Source organism: Dendrobates tinctorius, unplaced genomic scaffold (assembly GCF_039654945.1).
Source record: "Dendrobates tinctorius isolate UK_male_01 unplaced genomic scaffold, ASM3965494v1 ptg000016l, whole genome shotgun sequence".
NCBI classification, from domain to species: domain Eukaryota; kingdom Metazoa; phylum Chordata; class Amphibia; order Anura; family Dendrobatidae; genus Dendrobates; species Dendrobates tinctorius.
Genome location: NW_027361684.1, coordinates 87144907 through 87162193, shown reverse-complemented (window position 1 = coordinate 87162193; position 17287 = coordinate 87144907). Strand labels below are relative to the sequence as shown.

Below are 17287 nucleotides of genomic sequence, written 5' to 3'. Positions count from 1 at the left end.
TCTTGCTGACAACTTTATCTTCCAAAAGGTAGGGGAGAAAACAAGGGGAACTGCTACCTTGGATCTAATCCTTATAAACAGGGAGGAAATGGTTGAGGAGGTAAAAGTGGCTGGGACCCTAGGAGGTAGCGACCATGCTATTTTAGAATTTTGGATAACTAGAGGCGGAAGACCTGTGAAGACTCAGACGTCAAGGTTAGATTTCAGAAAGGCAGATTTTAAGGGATTCAGAAAGAGAATTGGAGGGATCCAATGGCTGGATATCCTTAAAGACAAAAATGTCCAGGAAGGATGGGAAATCTTGAAAAATGAAATTCTCAAAGCACAGTTGTTAACAATTCCGAAAAGAGGGAAGAATGGGAAGCATTTAAGGAAACCAGGATGGATGAACACAGAACTTAAGCACATGCTAAAAAGGAAGAAAAAAATGTTTATAAAATGGAAAGAGGGAGGCATATCTAAAGAAGAATATAATGCTGTCTGCAGAACATGCAGGGCACAAATCAGATTACTAAAGCTGAAAATGAATTGAGGCTTGCAAGAGATGTCAAAAGCAATAATAAAGGATTTTGGGGATATGTCAAAAGTAAAAGAAAAGTCAAAGATGCTATAGGATTTTTACAGGATGAAAATTATGAAATGATAAGACAGGATGTTGAGAAGGCTGAACTTTAAATTCCTATTTTGCATCTGTTTTCTCTCATAAAGGAAATGTAACATCAACTGTTCTTCACTGTCCTATTAAGGGAATAGAAGAATCCAGGATATCTATAAACAGAAAGATAGTGAGGAAACACTTAGCTAACCTAAATGAATTCAAGTCTCCAGGTCCAGATGAATTACACCCCAGAGTACTGAAGGAGATAGCAGAAGAAATTTTTGAACCCCTCTCCATAATCTTTGAAAATTCTTGGAGAACAGGAGAAGTGCCAGAAGACTGGAGAAGAGCAAATGTTGTTCCTATCTTCAAAAAGGGGAAGAAGGTGGACCCAGGCAACTATAGGCCGGTGAGTCTGACTTCTATACCAGGAAAGATCTTTGAACAAATTATTAAACAACATGTATGTCAGTACCTGGATAAGAATGAAGTAATTAAACAGAGTCAGCATGGGTTTGTAACTAAGTCATGTCAGACAAACTTAATTTCCTTCTATGATGGAATCACTGATTGGGTGGATCAAGGAAATGCTGTAGATATAGTATATCTTGACTTCAGCAAAGCATTTGACAAAGTCTCTCCTACAATCCTTATTGAAAAAATGACTAAGTATGGAATGGACAAGGCAACTGTTAGGTGGATTCATAACTGGCTTAGTGATCGGACCCAAAGAGTGGTCGTAAATGGCTGCACATCCAGTTGGAAGAATGTCTCAAGTGGGGTACCACAGGGCTCTGTCCTGGGCCCTGTATTGTTCAACATCTTTATCAACGATTTAGATGAAGGAATTGAGGGTAAACTGATTAAATTTGCTGATGACACAAAGCTAGGAGGGATAGCTAATACTAGAGAAGAGAGAGAGAGGATTCAAAAAGATATAAATAAACTGGAGAAGTGGGCAGCAACTAACAGAATGGTTTTTAACAGGGAGAAATGCAAAGTACTACATCTGGGCAATAAAAATGAAAAAAGCATATACAGAATGGGAGGAATAGGGCTAAGTGACAGCACATGTGAAAAAGACTTGGGTATACTAATAGATCACAGACTGAATATGAGTCAACAGTGTGATGCAGCAGCAAAAAAGGCAAATGCAATTCTAGGATGTATTAACAGAAGCATACAGTCTAGATCACGTGAAGTCATTATTTCCCTCTACTCCTCTTTGGTCAGACCTCATCTGGAATATTGTGTCCAGTTTTGGGCACCACATTTTAAAACAGACATCAACAAACTGGAGCAAGTTCAGAAAAGAGCGACCAGAATGGTGACCGGTCTGCAAACCCTGTCTTATGAGGAAAGGTTGCAGGATTTGGGAATGTTTAGTTTGCAAAAGAGAAGACTGAGAGGAGACTTAATAGCTGTCTACAAATATCTAAAGGGCTGTCACATTGTAGAAGGATCAACTTTATTCTCATTTGCACAAGGAAAAACTAGCAATGGGATGAAACTGAATGGGAGGAGACACAGATTAGATATTAGAAAAAACTTTTTGACAGTAAGAGTGATCAATGAGTGGAACAGGCTGCCACGAGAAGTGGTGAGTTCTCCTTCAATGGAAGTCTTCAAACAGAGGCTGGACAGACATCTGATTGGGATGATTTAGCGAATCCTGCTTTGAGCAGGGGGCTGGACCAGATGGCCCAGGAGGTCCCTTCCAACTCTACGATTTATGATTCTATTATTCTATGATCCATAAAACATAATTTGTTTATTAAGTGTCCATAATGCATTTAATAGAATGGGAGAGATTTTTTAATGGATATTACAAATTATGTTTTGCTGATGGTGAGTGCCACTTTATCTTCCTACATGAAGTTCTATTGCAATTGTCTGTGTTAAGTAGAGCAACACAAGATCCGTTTTAGCCATATTGTGTGACCCATTTATTACTGTATTATCGGCATTATGATTGTGGCAAGCGACTTTTTGCATTAAATTGGATCTTTAAACTATGTCAGACTACTTTCATTTCTGGCTATTGTCCCCAGCAAGATCTTTAAAGTTTATTTTTTCTAAAACACGCTAGCATTTCAGATAAAACATGTCTGGCTACAATCGATCAGAGGCTCTCATTCATCTTGGCCATACTTTGGGCATCAAGAATCAACTGATAGGTTGCCTTTAATGCAACAGAGTTAGAGACCTCAGGAGCACTTACAATACAAATCTTACTTTAATTCCAGACTAGACTTGTGGCGAGGCACACACAGAGGCTACCCCACTTGTCATATACTCTTGATACATTAGGAGGCGTGCGCTTCATAATGAATCATAAGTGTTTGACTCCAGCACGTCACCTTATCACCTGAACAATGCCGGTCTTAATGAATCACAAGCTTCTGATTCCAGCATGCCTCCTCATGAAGACCGATGTGAAAAACACTGGTCTTGGTGAATCAGGGCCTTTGTTTCTAAAATCTATTAAGGACCAAAATTCTCTGCTAATTAATTTCATAATGTATCTTTGTGGGTGTCAGAGATGCCTTTATATTTATTATAATTTCCCACACAGCAATGGCATAAAGTGAGACTAGGGACTTTTTTTTTTTTTAAGTGGCGGAGGAATACAGTGCGGAAGGATACCTACCTTCCGTCATTGGATTCCTACAGCCCGTAGAGAACGGCAGCAACAGCTGATGCTGCCGTTCTCTACCCAAGATCGTCGTGGGACACACTCGTGGACTGCTTCGGATCGTGGGTGAGTATTTTTGTGGTTTGTTATGTTAATATTTATTCCGTAAAAGACAATGGCTTCGGGGAACAATGTGACAAGTATTGGTAAGTATGTTACTCTATGTTATATGTACTGTATGTCTATGTATGTATTGTATGAATGTATTGTATGTAGTATGTATGTAGTATATATGTGGTATGTATGTAGCATGTAGTATGTATGTAGCATGCATGTAGCATGCAGTATGTATGTAGCATGCATGTAGTATATATGTAGTATGTATGTAGCATGTAGTATGTATGTAGCATGTAGTATGTATGTAGCATGCATGTAGTATATATGTAGTATGTATGTAGCATGTAGTATGTATGTAGCATGTAGTATGTATGTAGCATGCATGTAGTATATATGTAGTATGTATGTAGCATGTAGTATGTATGTGGTATGTATGTAGTATATATGTAGTATGTATGTAGCATGTAGTATGTATGTAGCATGCATGTAGTATATATGTAGTATGTATGTAGCATGTAGTATGTATGTAGCATATATGTAGTATGTATGTAGTATTTATGTAGCATGCATGTAGTATATATGTAGTATGTATGTAGCATATATGTAGTATGTATGTAGCATGTAGTGTATGTATGTTGCATGTAGTATGTATGTAGTATGTATGTTGCATGTAGTATATATGTAGTATGAATGTAGCATGTATGTAGTATGTAGTATGAATGTAGCATGTATGTAGTATGCATGTTGTATGTATGTAGCATGTAATTTTTTTTTTTTTTTTTTTTTTACATTCAACACATTAGCCGGATGATGGGACTACTACTGTCCCATCATTGGCTAATGTGTCAATCACTGTCATGGTAGCAGGCATCGCCCGATGGGACTTGTAGTCCCATCGGACGATGCCTGCACAGACCCCCGAAGCCTGCACAGCCCCCCGGCAGGCCGGCACAGCCCCCCGGAGCCTGCACAGCCCCCCGGCAGGCCGGCACAGCCCCCCGGCAGGCCGGCACAGCTCACCGGAGCCTGCACAGCCCCCCTGGCAGGCCGGCACAGCCCCCCGGCAGGCCGGCACAGACCACCGGAGCCTGCACAGACCCCCTGGCAGGCCGGCACAGCCCCCCGAAAGGCCCGTACAGACCCCAGAGAGGCTGTACAAGGGAAAAACAGGATTTTTCTTATTCCGATACCGGAAGTCCCATAGACTTGAATGGGACTTCCGGTATCGGAATCGGCGATACCGATACTTTTTTTTAAGATCGGCCGATCCATTCCGATCCGATACTTTGAAGTATCCGACGGTATCGCTCAACTCTAGTGATGAGTAGTTTTGAATCCAGGACTGTGGTTTATTGAACAACGTGTTTTGAAGTGTCACACTTCTTCATCAGGACAACCACATCGATTGCTCATCACTCTTCCACCGGCAGCACACATTTAACCCATTTTCACTCCAATCCTTGATATTCTCATTGCCGTGGGTATGCATCAGCCTAAGCCCTTCCAGCAGTTGTGAACTTGTGATCACACAACCCGACCAGGTGATCACTGTTGCCCACATTCTATTAATTTTAATCCATTTAAGACCCTATTGCGCTTATTCTCTTTCCAGCTCTACTCTCAATTAATATGGCATCTCTTTCCCCTGTCATGTGCCACCCCAGAATTGTACTCTAGTCAGGAACTAGTGTAAATTTTGATGAATTTATTGGCCATGCTTGGCCATGACCCCTAAAGGCTAAACTTCGCCCACTTTTCAAGAAAGTTGACTGAGCTGGCCACCAAAAGTTGCTAATTATTTGCTCAAAAACAAGTTTTACTCAAAATTCAGGCAAAAACTGTTAGATGAATCGCCTCCTGTTTATAAAGCTTTTAAATTCTCCCCTGCCTTGACTGCAGGCAGACAGAATTTTATTATTTAAGGGGTGTTACAGGATTTTTCAAAAGTTTTGATAGAGTAGGGAACGTTATAAAATTAAGAAATGCCTATTACTTACCCCTTGAATTCCCACCACTCCAGGATTACCCCTCTGCTTGAAGTGGTGATGTCCTGTCCATCATTCTTGTGACTGCTGCAGGACATCACTGGACAACATGCCATCATCACAGGAGCTGAGGGAACCACCGGAGTGAAGGTGCTCGATTGGCCGATGCTTGCATTATTTTATAACGTTACCACTTGTATCACAACTGTACAAAAAAATGAACATTTCTTTAAACTTTGAGTATGCAGTGCATCTGGGCTCTGTATTAGAAAAGCAAAGCGCTGACTGCTTTAATTATATATTACTTAAAGTGGCAAGAAGATGTTAATAGGTGCAGATTCACTTTAAAGATGAGAGACAGTAAAATAATCGAGTGCTTAGTGATTGAATTAAATATAATCCACAAGTAATTCATTTTTTCTCACTTTAGGGTTTTATCCGGCATGACAGATGCTGTTCTAGCTCGGGTTTATCACCAATCTGATCTGGAACTTTTGGCTAAAGAAGCTTCAATTCCAATAGTGAACGGGTTGTCCGATGACTACCATCCCATCCAAATCCTAGCTGACTATCTCACTATTCAGGTGGGTTGCACATCCACTTTTTACAAATGAATCATTCACACTTGTCAGTCAGGTATCAGGCGCACAATCCTGGGAATTTCTCCGGAGTGTTAGTGCTATCAGCGTGAACTGCATAGAAATCAGGCTCGGGCTCAGTGGGAGTTAGGTTGCAGTTCTCTCCGTTGCTAAGCAATTCCATACTGTGACTAATAACCACTGCAAGCGCATCAATCCCTGCACGTTCTGTCCTATAGGAAATCGGGTCTCAGGAATGAAAAACATTGTTCATCTGAACTGCGTATCATTTGTAGAAATTGCTGGAAGTCATACATTAAATTAGATGGATTTGTTCTTTACGCACGCTGTTATTTTATGGTGCGGATTAATGATTCTCTAAATACAAACATCTATTATGGAGCATGTCTGTGTCTCGTCTTCAGTCAATCACCCCGACTGAAAAAGATCCAAACCCTTATTTCAATAAAGAGATTTTTGCACATTCACAGTTGCATTTATATGGGACCATTTAGGTGATACATGCTGCCCAAACCATGTTCATCCTGTATCAGCCGCTGGCTTTAGTATCACAGTCATGCATGTGTCACGTGGACCCGTCCTGTGTGACACGACCCGCAGGTCGGTAACTAAAACAACAAAACTGGCACGTGTAACTGTCCTGTGTGACATGACCCGCAGGCCGGTAACTGAAACAACAAGACATGGGGGAAGGGAAAACAGTTACAACGGTGGGCCCTGCGATAGGGAACGGGGACGTGGAGACCTCCTGCACTCCCCTGAGTCAGTGTCCCTCACACTCCTAACGTTCCCTATACAGGCTCCTCACCTGTCGTTGAGCCGGACACCTGTCACCCTAGCACACCCTACACCTATCCCTTGCTAGAGAGCTGGGTGGTGCAGGCACTGGCCCCTGTTGTGAGTTCATTTTCCCCTTCACCATTGAGGTCTGATGAACTCCCTCTTCTGGTGAAGGAAGGTAGTGAGGCTGATTACCAAGCACCTGGGTATGATGATGACTGGGTGACGGGAATTTGTTGTGAGTTCATTTTCCCCTTCGTCACTGAGGTCTTGTGAACGCCCTATTCTGGTAAAGGAAGGTAATGAGCCTGATTATCAGGCACCTGAGTCTAATGAGGATGACTGGCTGAGTGGAGTCACAGACTGGATATAAGGCTGCCGACGCCCTTCTGCCCTGCGGGTGATTTCTCTGTGGACTTCTAGGACACCAGTCTGATTCCTGCTCCCCTAAAGCTAGGTTTTTTGCTTTGCCTGTTGCATTTGTATTTTGTTTTTGTTTTCCTTGCTTTTCTGGATTCTGCCTTTCCCTGCTGGGGTGAGCTGAATCTCCTTTTGCCTGTTGCTCTGTCTTCAGAATATTCCTGAGTACTGACATAGCTTTTTGAAGCCTAGCGTCTTCAGGGCCTTTTTCACTGTCAGTCTGTTGGCTCTTATATTCATAGGGTTTTTCACGGATTGCAGACAGCAGCCTTCCTGTCCTTTCCTATGTAGTTAGCTTGGGCCCCGTCTTTGCTCAGTCTATCTTTCTGTCTGTGTTAGTGTTTTCATCTTGCTTCACCGTCATTATATGTTGGGGGCTGCCTATTGCTTTGGGGTCTGCTCTGGGGCAGTGTAGATTTCCCCTTTCTTTATTTAGGCCTATTTAATTCTCCGGCTGTGATCGAGGGGTCTAGGGCATCGTAGGAACCCCCCACGGCTACTGCTAGTTGTGTTGATAAGTTCAGTGGTCTGCAATCCGATAGCTGCCAACTTCTCTGGTTTTCTGGACTTAGCTAGCATTTCTGTTTTTGCCTCCTACGGTGACTCAATCATAACAGAATCACCCGCCAGACCGCAGATCCTAGGGTACTCAATAGCAGGAAAGAATTGTGCTTAAAAAAAAAAAAAAAAAAAAAAAGGTGTGTGTATATTCTTTCCTCTATATCTCTGGGGCCGTAGGGGGAATTTTTTTTTTTCTCTCAATGGAGATAAAGCAATTGTCTGATCGTGTGGAGCAGTTCGCTGCGGAAGTGCGGGGAATTTCTGCCTACCTTGCTCGTTCGCATGCTGTTGAACCAAAGATCCCTACACCTGATGTATTTTTTGGGGATCGATCTAAATTTTTGAGTTTCAAAAATAATTGTAAATTTTTTTTTGCCTTGAAGCCTAACTCGTCAGGGAGCTCCGCGCAGCAGGTTAAAATCGTCATCTCTTTGCTGCGTGGCGATCCCCAGGATTGGGCGTTTTCTTTGAAACCAGATGATCCTATTCTGACTAATGTGAACGCATTCTTTCAAGCTTTGGGGTTGTTGTATGACGAACCTAATGCTATTGATCAGGCTGAAAAGACCCTGTTGGCATTGAACCAGGGTCGAGATTCTGCAGAGTTGTACTGTCAAAAGTTCCGAAAGTGGGCGGTCCTTACTACCTGGAATGATAATGCCTTGGCTGCTCTCTTTCGGAAGGGTTTGTCAGAAGCCGTAAAAGATACTATGGTGGGATTTCCTGTTCCTTCTGGTCTGGACGATTCTATTTCATTAGCCATTCCGGTCGGTCGGCGTTTGCGTGAACGCAGGATTGCACGAGAAGTGTTGCCACCGGTTGAACAGACGTCTGAACCTATGCAATGAGATAGAGTTTTGTCTAAGGCGCAACGTCAGGAGTTCAGAAGGCATAATAAGCTGTGTTTTTTTTGTGGAGATGCCTCGCATATTATTTCTGTTTGTCCTAAAAGAGAGAAACGTTTTGCACACACGTTTTCTGTTGGTGGTGTTCAACCTAAGTTTCTTCTGGCAATTACTCTGATCTGCTCCCTGTCCACATTTTCCGCCAAGGCTTTTGTGGATTCGGGAGCAGCGCTAAACCTAATGGACTTGGATTTTGCTAAACGTTGTGGATTTCCGATGACACCTCTGCAGACGCCTATCCCTTTGAGGGGGATTGATGCTACTCCTTTGGCTAAAAATAAACCTCAGTTTTGGACCCAGGTGGTCATGCGGGTTGCCCCAAACCATCAAGAAAATTGCAGATTTTTGATGTTGCATGGTTTGCATGATGCCGTTGTTCTGGGGTTTCCCTGGTTGCAAATTCATAATCCAGTTTTGGATTGGAAATCTGTGTCTGTGGTGAGTTGGGGTTGTCGGTGTGCCTTTAGTGAGGCTCCGGTTTTTTCCACCTCTCCTCAGTCGCATGATGTTCCTGACTATTTGGCGGACTTTTATGATGTATTTAGTGAGAATGAGTCTGCGTCCTTGCCTCCTCATAGGAGTTATGACTGTGCAATTGAACTAAGCCCGGGGTGTAAATTTCCCAAGGGTCGGCTCTTCAATTTATCTATACCCGAGCACGAGGCTATGCGGTCCTATATTAAGGAGGCGTTGGAGAAGGGTCATACTAGACCATCCTCTTCACCCTTAGGTGCCGGGTTTTTTTTTGTGGCCAAAAAGGATGGTTCCTTAAGGCCTTGTATTGATTATTGTGCCCTCAATAAAATTACTATTAAATATCAGTATCCGTTACCCCTGATTTCAGATCTATTCTCTAGAGTTAGAGGTGCTTGCTGGTTTACCAAGCTTGACCTCAGGGGGGCGAATAATCTTATCCGCATTAAGCAGGGGGATGATAAGATGGAAGACGGCGTTTAATACTCCGGAGGGACATTTTGAGTACCTGGTGATGCCTTTTGGGCTCACTAATGCCCCTTCTGTCTTCCAGTGCTTCATGAACGATATTTTCCGAGACTTTGTCGATAAATTTTTGATTATCTATCTGGATGATATTTTGATCTTCTCCAAGGATTGGGATTCTCATGTGGAACATATTCGGACTGTGTTCCGGATCTTGAGGGAGAATTCCCTGTATGTCAAAGGATCGAAATGCCTTTTTGGAGTACAGAGGATTTCATTTTTGGGATTTATTTTGTCTCCGTCAACTATTGAAATGGACCCGGCCAAGGTACAGGCCATTTATGATTGGGTTCAGCCCACTTCTTTGAAGGCCCTCCCGAAGTTTTTGGGTTTTGCTAATTTTTATCGGAAATTTATAGCAAAATTTTCTAGTATTGCCAAGCCATTGACTGATCTGACTAAGAAGGGTGCTGATGTGTTGAATTGGTCTCCGGAGGCTGTTGCTTCCTTTCAGGAGCTGAAGCGAAGATTTACCTCCGCCCCGGTTTTGCGGCAACCTGATGTCTCACTCCCGTTCCAGGTAGAGGTGGATGCTTCTGAGATTGGTGCAGGAGCTGTTTTGTCCCAAAAGGATCCTGTAACATCTAAAATGAATCCCTGTGCTTTCTTTTCCCAAAAGTTCTCTCCATCTGAACGTAACTATGATGTGGGGAATCGGGAACTGTTGGCCATGAAATGGGCATTTGAGGAGTGGAGACATTGGTTGGAGGGAGCTAAACATCAAGTTGTGGTCCTCACTGACCACAAGAATTTGATTTACCTAGAGTCGGCTAAACGCTTGAACCCTAGACAGGCTAGGTGGGCCTTGTTTTTTACACGTTTTGATTTTGTGGTCTCTTTTTTTCCTGGAACTAAGAATGTCAAGGCAGACGCCCTCTCTAGGAGTTTCTTTGATGATTCTCCTGTGGTGACCAAGCCTGCTACCATCTTAGGCGAAGGGGTAGTTCTTTCTGCCATCTCGCCCGATTTGAGACTTGCGCTGCAAGAGTTCCAGGAGGACAAACCTGAGCGTTGTCCCAGTGGAAAGTTGTATGTTCCTGACCAGTGGAAGAAGAGAGTGATGTCTGAAGTTCATTGCTCTGCATTGGCTGGTCATCCAGGTATTTTTGGTACTAGAGATCTGGTGAGTCGCTCTTTTTGGTGGCCCACCTTGTCTCATGATGTCAGGAATTTTGTGCAGTCCTGTGGAACTTGCTCCCGGTCAAAATCTTGTTCTCGCTCTAGTGGGTTGTTGATGCCTTTGCCGGTCCCCAGGAGGCCATGGACCCATATTTCAATGGATTTCATCTCTGATATGCCGGTCTCTCAAAGAATGACTGTTATTTGGGTGATTTGTGATAGGTTCTCTAAGATGGTTCATCTTGTACCACTCCCTAAGTTGCCATCTTCCTCTGAGTTGGTGCCCCTGTTTTTGCAACAGGTGGTTCGCTTACACGGGATTCCTGAGTACATTGTATCTGACAGAGGAGTTCAGTTTGTGTCTAGATTTTGGAGGACTTTCTGTTCCAAGCTGGGAATTCAGTTGTCCTTCTCCTCTGCTTTTCACCCCCAGACCAATGGGCAGACAGAGAGAACAAACCAGACCTTGGAATCGTATTTGAGATGTTTTATTTCCGCTGATCAGGATGATTGGGTTTCATTTTTGCCCTTGGCCGAATTTGCTTTAAATAATAGAGCTAGTTCTGCCACTTTGATGTCACCTTTTTTTTGTAACTTTGGGTTTCATCCTCGATTTTCTTCAGGGCAGGTGGAGCCTTCTGCCTGCCCAGGTGTTGACACTGTGGTGGAGAGAATGCACCAGATCTGGGACCAAGTGGTGGATAAGTTCTCTCTCTCCCAGGAAAAGGCCCAGCGGTTTTCCAATCGACATAGGACCATTGGTCCCCAGTTTAAGATTGGTGATATGGTGTGGTTATCATCAAAAAATATTGCTATCAAGGTGGCTTCTCCTAAGTTTAAGCCTAGATTTATTGGACCTTACAAGATTTTGGAGATTATTAATCCGGTCTCTTTTCGTTTGGCTCTTCCTGTCACATTTAAAATCCATAATGTGTTCCATAAGTCCTTGTTGAAGAGGTTTGTTGAGCCAGTTGTTCCTGGGGTGGCACCTCCAGACCCTGTATTGGTTGAAGGTAACATGGAATATGAGGTAGAGAAAATACTGGATTCCCGTTTGGCTAGACGGAGACTCCAGTATTTGGTTAAGTGGAAGGGTTATGGTCAGGAGGATAATTCCTGGGTCTCTGCCTCTGATATTCATGCCAAAAGATTGGTGCGTGCCTTTCATCGGGCTCACCCTGATCGCCCTGGTGGCGTGGTTGAGGGTTCGGTGACCCCTCCTCAAGGGGGAGGTACTGTTGTGAGTTCATTTTCCCCTTCGTCACTGAGGTCTTGTGAACTCCCTATTCTGGTAAAGGAAGGTAATGAGCCTGATTATCAGGCACCTGAGTCTAATGAGGATGACTGGCTGAGTGGAGTCACGGACTGGATATAAGGCTGCCGACGCCCTTCTGCCCTGCGGGTGATTTCTCTGTGGACTTCTAGGACACCAGTCTGATTCCTGCTCCACTAAAGCTAAGTTTTTTGCTTTGCCTGTTGCATTTGTATTTTGTTTTTGTTTTCCTTGCTTTTCTGGATTCTGCCTTTCCCTGCTGGGGTGAGCTGAATCTCCTTTTGCCTGTTGCTCTGTCTTCAGAATATTCCTGAGTACTGACATAGCTTTTTGAAGCCTAACGCCTTCAGGGCCTTTTTCACTGTCAGCCTGTTGGCGCTTATATTCATAGGGTTTTTCACGGATTGCAGACAGCAGCCTTCCTGTCCTTTCCTATGTAGTTAGCTTGGGCCCCGTCTTTGCTCAGTCTATCTTTCTGTCTGTGTTAGTGTTTTCATCTTGCTTCACCGTCATTATATGTTGGGGGCTGCCTATTGCTTTGGCGTCTGTTCTGGGGCAGTTTAGATTTCCCCTTTCTTTCTTTAGGCCTATTTAATTCTCCGGCTGTGATCGAGGGGTCTAGGGCATCGTAGGAACCCCCCACGGCTACTGCTAGTTGTGTTGATAAGTTCAGGGGTCTGCACTCCGATAGCTGCCAACTTCTCTGGTTTTCTGGACTTAGCTAGCATTTCTGTTTTTGCCTCCTACGGTGACTCAATCATAACAGGAATTGCTGACTGGATATAAGGCAGCCGACACCTTTCTGCCTTGCTGGTGATCTCGCTGAGGGATTCTAGGAGACCAGTCTGATTCCTGCTCCTCAAAAGCTACGTTTTCTGCACTGCTTTTTGCATTTGTGTTTTGTTTTGTTTTGCCTTGTTTTTCTGAATTTCTGCCATTCCTTGCTGGAGTGAGTTGAATTCCTTTTTGCTCTGTCTTCAGAAAATACCTGAGAGCTGATATAGTCTTTTTGAAGCCTAGCGTCTTCAGGGCCTTTTTCCCTATCAGCCTGTTGGCCCTTGTTTTGATAGGGTTTTTGGCGGATTGCAGACAGCAGCTTTCCTATCCTGTCCTATTTAGTTAGCTTGGGCCCCATCATTTACTCAGCCTATCTTTCTATCTGTGTGAGTGTTTTTTCATCTTGCTTCAACGTCATTATATGTTGGGGGCTGCCTATTGCTTTGGGGTCTGCTCTGGGGCAGTTTAGATTTCCCTTTCTGTCTTTAGGCTATGTAGTTCTCCAGCTGTGATCGAGGGGTCCAGGGCACCGTAGGAACCCCCCATGGCTACTGCTAGTTGTTGTTGATAGGTTCAGGGGTCTGCAATCCGATAGCTGCCAACTTCTCTGGTTTTCTGGACTTAGCTAGTATTTCTGTTTTTGCCTCCTACGGTGACTCATTCATAACAGGCCCCCCCCCCGCTGTACTAATACACACCAGGGAAAAATACAAACAGGGGAAACACCAAAAACACTTATCTTGCTCTGCTGCAGAACCAGGCAGAAGAGTGCATCACCGGATTAACTTTTCGCAGTGGCTCGACACCTCAGAGCCAGCTGCCACCTTCACCATCTCACTCTGTTGCAGACACCGGGCAGGCAGAGTTCAACACCAGTTTCAGCAGTGGCTCCAACCTTCAAGCCGGCTGCTAACTTCACCAGGTTTCTGCAGTGGCTTCACACCTCAGCCAGCTGCTCCCTTCACCGTGGTTGGAATCCCAAAAAAATGCTATCACCAACACCTGCTCATAGACCATGTGACCCTATATAGGAAAAGGGAATGGTCAAATGATCATGGGCCAAAAAGCTGCTATAACCCCAGTGACCACCGGGGGCAAAAGGCAAAGCAAAGAAAACATCAAGTGCAATGAAACTTGTGGCCACCACGGGCAAAAGGTAACCAAAGCAACTATTAGGATGCAATGACACCTGTTGTGAGTTCATTTTCCCCTTCACCATTGAGGTCTGATGAATTCCCTCTTCTGGTGAAGGAAGGTAGTGAGGCTGATTACCAAGCACCTGAGCAGAATGATGATGACTGGGTGACTGGAATTGCTGACTGGATATAAGGCAGCCGACGCCCTTCTGCCTTGCGGGTGATTTCTCTGAGGGATTCTAGGAGACCAGTCTGATTCCTGCTCCTCAAAAGCTAAGTTTTCTGCTCTGCTTTTTGCATTTGTGTTTTGGTTTTGTTTTGCCTTGTTTTTCTGGATTTCTGCCATTCCCTGCTGGGGTGAGCTGAATTCCTTTTTGCTCTGTCTTCAGAAAATACCTGAGTACTGATATAGTCTTTTTGAAGCCTAGCGTCTTCAGGGCTTTTTTCCCTATCAGTCTGTTGGCTCTTGTTTTGATAGGGTTTTGGGCGGATTGCAGACAGCAGCTTTTCTATCCTGTCCTATTTAGTTAGCTTGGGCCCCATCATTTGCTCAGCCTATCTTTCTATCTGTGTGAGTGTTTTTTCATCTTGCTTCACCGTCATTATATGTTGGGGGCTGCCTATTGCTTTGGGGTCTGCTCTGGGGCAGTTTAGATTTCCCTTTCTGTCTTTAGGCTATTTAGTTCTCCGGCTGTGATCGAGGGGTCTAGGGCACCGTAGGAACCCCCAACGGCTACTGCTAGTTGTTGTTGATAGGTTCAGGGGTCTGCAATCCGATAGCTGCCAACTTCTCTGGTTTTCTGGACTTAGCTAGTATTTCTGTTTTTGCCTCCTACGGTGACTCATTCATAACAGACACCCGTGGCCACCGGGAGCAAAACTAACCTTAAGCCAAAGGCTTGAAGGAAAAAAAAGGTTTACATGCGTTAATCCAGAAGCTGACACGGCTCCAAGAATTGGATCGTGACAGTACCCCTCCTTCAATGAGGGGCCTCTGGACCCTCAACACCGTATTAAACTGCATACCACCTACAGTGCGGACGCCTTGTTCCATGAGAGTTCACTTCAACCATCATCTGACACTCCGGGTCATGGCAAGAGAGTGTAGGTGGAGGCGAAGACGTATACTCTGGAGGCACCACAAATCTCCAGAGCGCCGACCTGGGGAACGAGCTAGGCCTGGGTATAACAAAGGTGTTACGGGCTGGCAGAACGCACCAAATAATAAAGATGGTATTTAGGTGCGTTCGCAGCCCGGGGTCCACCGTGCAGAGGTGTTAACTGCTGCTCGGTAATGGCGGACGCTATATGGCGGTATAATAACGGGACACACAGGGTTAACCTCAACCAATGTGTACAGAGGCGGACTCTTATCTCTCAGAGCCGCACAGCCACCAAATAATAAATGTCGTAGCCTGTTATTTCTCACAGAGCTCGGCAGTGTGAGCGCTAGCGTATAGTCACAGAACTCAGCTCTTAGACTGCAGGACTGAAGTCCCTCTAGACCGCTAGCGCTCGGCACCGCGACTGCAATGCCAGCAAGGGTTAAAACACGTGTGCAAGTGTGCACAGTGCCACTCAGGTGGGCGCCACTAATCGCCCTGGGTTGGGCAAGGTAAGCGCACAGGTTGCGCAAGGCGTTGTACCGGCGTGGCTGTCACTTGCCGCGGTTCGATAGTGCCCTGCAGTGGGCGACATCATCGGACGCTAGTGTGCAGATGGCTGGTATGCACTGTGGCCTATAGACTAGCCACTGACAGGCGCTGACCTGGACTCTAAACCCTAACCACATTCGTATTATCAGAGGGAAGGGGTTTCATAATGAGTCAGTCACCAGATACATGCATCCATCATCATACACTCCAAACTATTTCAGTCTATACTAGCGCATGGGTGAGCGGCCATGCGAACCTTTTATAGCCAAGGGCGTCCGGGACCTTCCTGGCTTCTCGGATGGGCCAATCCGAACATGAACAGGACCTGAGCACGTGACCCTCGATCTCCAATGGGAGATCACTCCACGGGCATGCTCAGTGGCCCGACATGAGGACTTAGTCCCTGGAGAATCTCGCTGCTGAGCAACATGCATTGTCATAGCTGTGCCAGAGGTGGCAGCAGCAAGCAAACCCACGGAGTTGGCCTGGGCAGAGCGCCGGGACCTACGAATCTGCTGAGCAGGCTCCACTGCGGCCGAAGAAGAATGGGAGACCGCTGGGTGCAAGGCTCTGGATTCCTGCTGTGCAGTGGCAGGAACCCGATGCCTAACATTACCCCCCCCTCCTAGGGGCCCCCCCTGAGCCTCGCTATGCTCAAACGCTGCAATGAGGAGCGGAGCGTGGATGCTCTCCTCTGGCTTCCAGGTCCGAGCCTCTGGACCATGACCCTTCCAATCCACCAAATAAATCTTTTTGCCCCGCATCACCTTGCATCCCACGATGGCATTGACCTCAAACTCATCCAAACACAAGTCTGATGTCCCAGCAGATGACTCGGAGAACCGGGACAAGTGAACAGGCTTAAGGAGGGACACGTGGAATGTATCAGAGATAGCCAAGTGTGGTGGAAGGGCCAGATGGTAGACCACAGAGCTGATCTGTAGCACGGTGCAAACTTAGTGGACTCTACCCGCAGCCTGTTGTTTCGGGCAGAGAGCCACACCAATTCGACAGGGGCAAAAGTCGGAGCAGGGCGCCGGTGTGCATCAGCGGAGGTCCTCATTCTCTCCTTGGAAGCCCGGATAGCATCCTGGGTGCGATCCCAAATGTCGCGTGCCTCCACCGCCCAGTCTGCCACCCTGGAGTAGGTGGATGACACGGGCATGGGCACAGGGACGTGCGGATGCTGGCTGTAATTTAGGTGGAATGGGCTCTTACCGGTGGAGTTGGCCACAGCATTGTTCAAAGCGAACTCTGCCCACGGCAGCAAGGATGCCCAGTCGTCCTGCATGGCCGAGACAAAATGTCGAAGATATGTGATCAGGGTCTGGTTGGTTCTCTCTACCAACCCGTTCGTCTCGGGATGATAGGCCGAGGAGAGGTTCAGCTCAATGCTGAGCAGGGAACAAAGCTCTCTCCAAAACCGGGACGCAAACTGAGGACCCCGGTCACTGACAATCTTGTCCGGCATGCCATGCAGGTGGAAAACGTGCTTAATGAACAACACTGCCAGGCCCCGCGCAGAAAGTAACCGGGAGAGAGGTACCAGGTGCACCATCTTAGAGAAATGGTCGGTGACAACCCAAATGACCGTGCTGCCATTGGACATGGGTAACCCCACCACAAAGTCCATACCGACCATCTCCCAGGGCCTGTCCGCTACTGGCAGAGGAAAAAGAAGCCCAGCAGGCCGCTGCCGAGAGGACCTATTCTGGGCACAAGAGACGC

General features: G+C 45.6%; 1 protein-coding gene across 1 annotated transcript in view; it reads left to right on the top strand.

The window, feature by feature from the left end:
• OTC (ornithine transcarbamylase) overlaps window positions 1-17287 on the top strand; it is a 160374-nt gene that overhangs the window by 61677 nt on the left and 81410 nt on the right. Inside the window, exon 5 of the mRNA XM_073566021.1 lies at window positions 5766-5919. Coding sequence (XP_073422122.1) covers window positions 5766-5919 — 154 coding nt within the window. The remainder of the gene's footprint in view (window positions 1-5765; window positions 5920-17287) is intronic.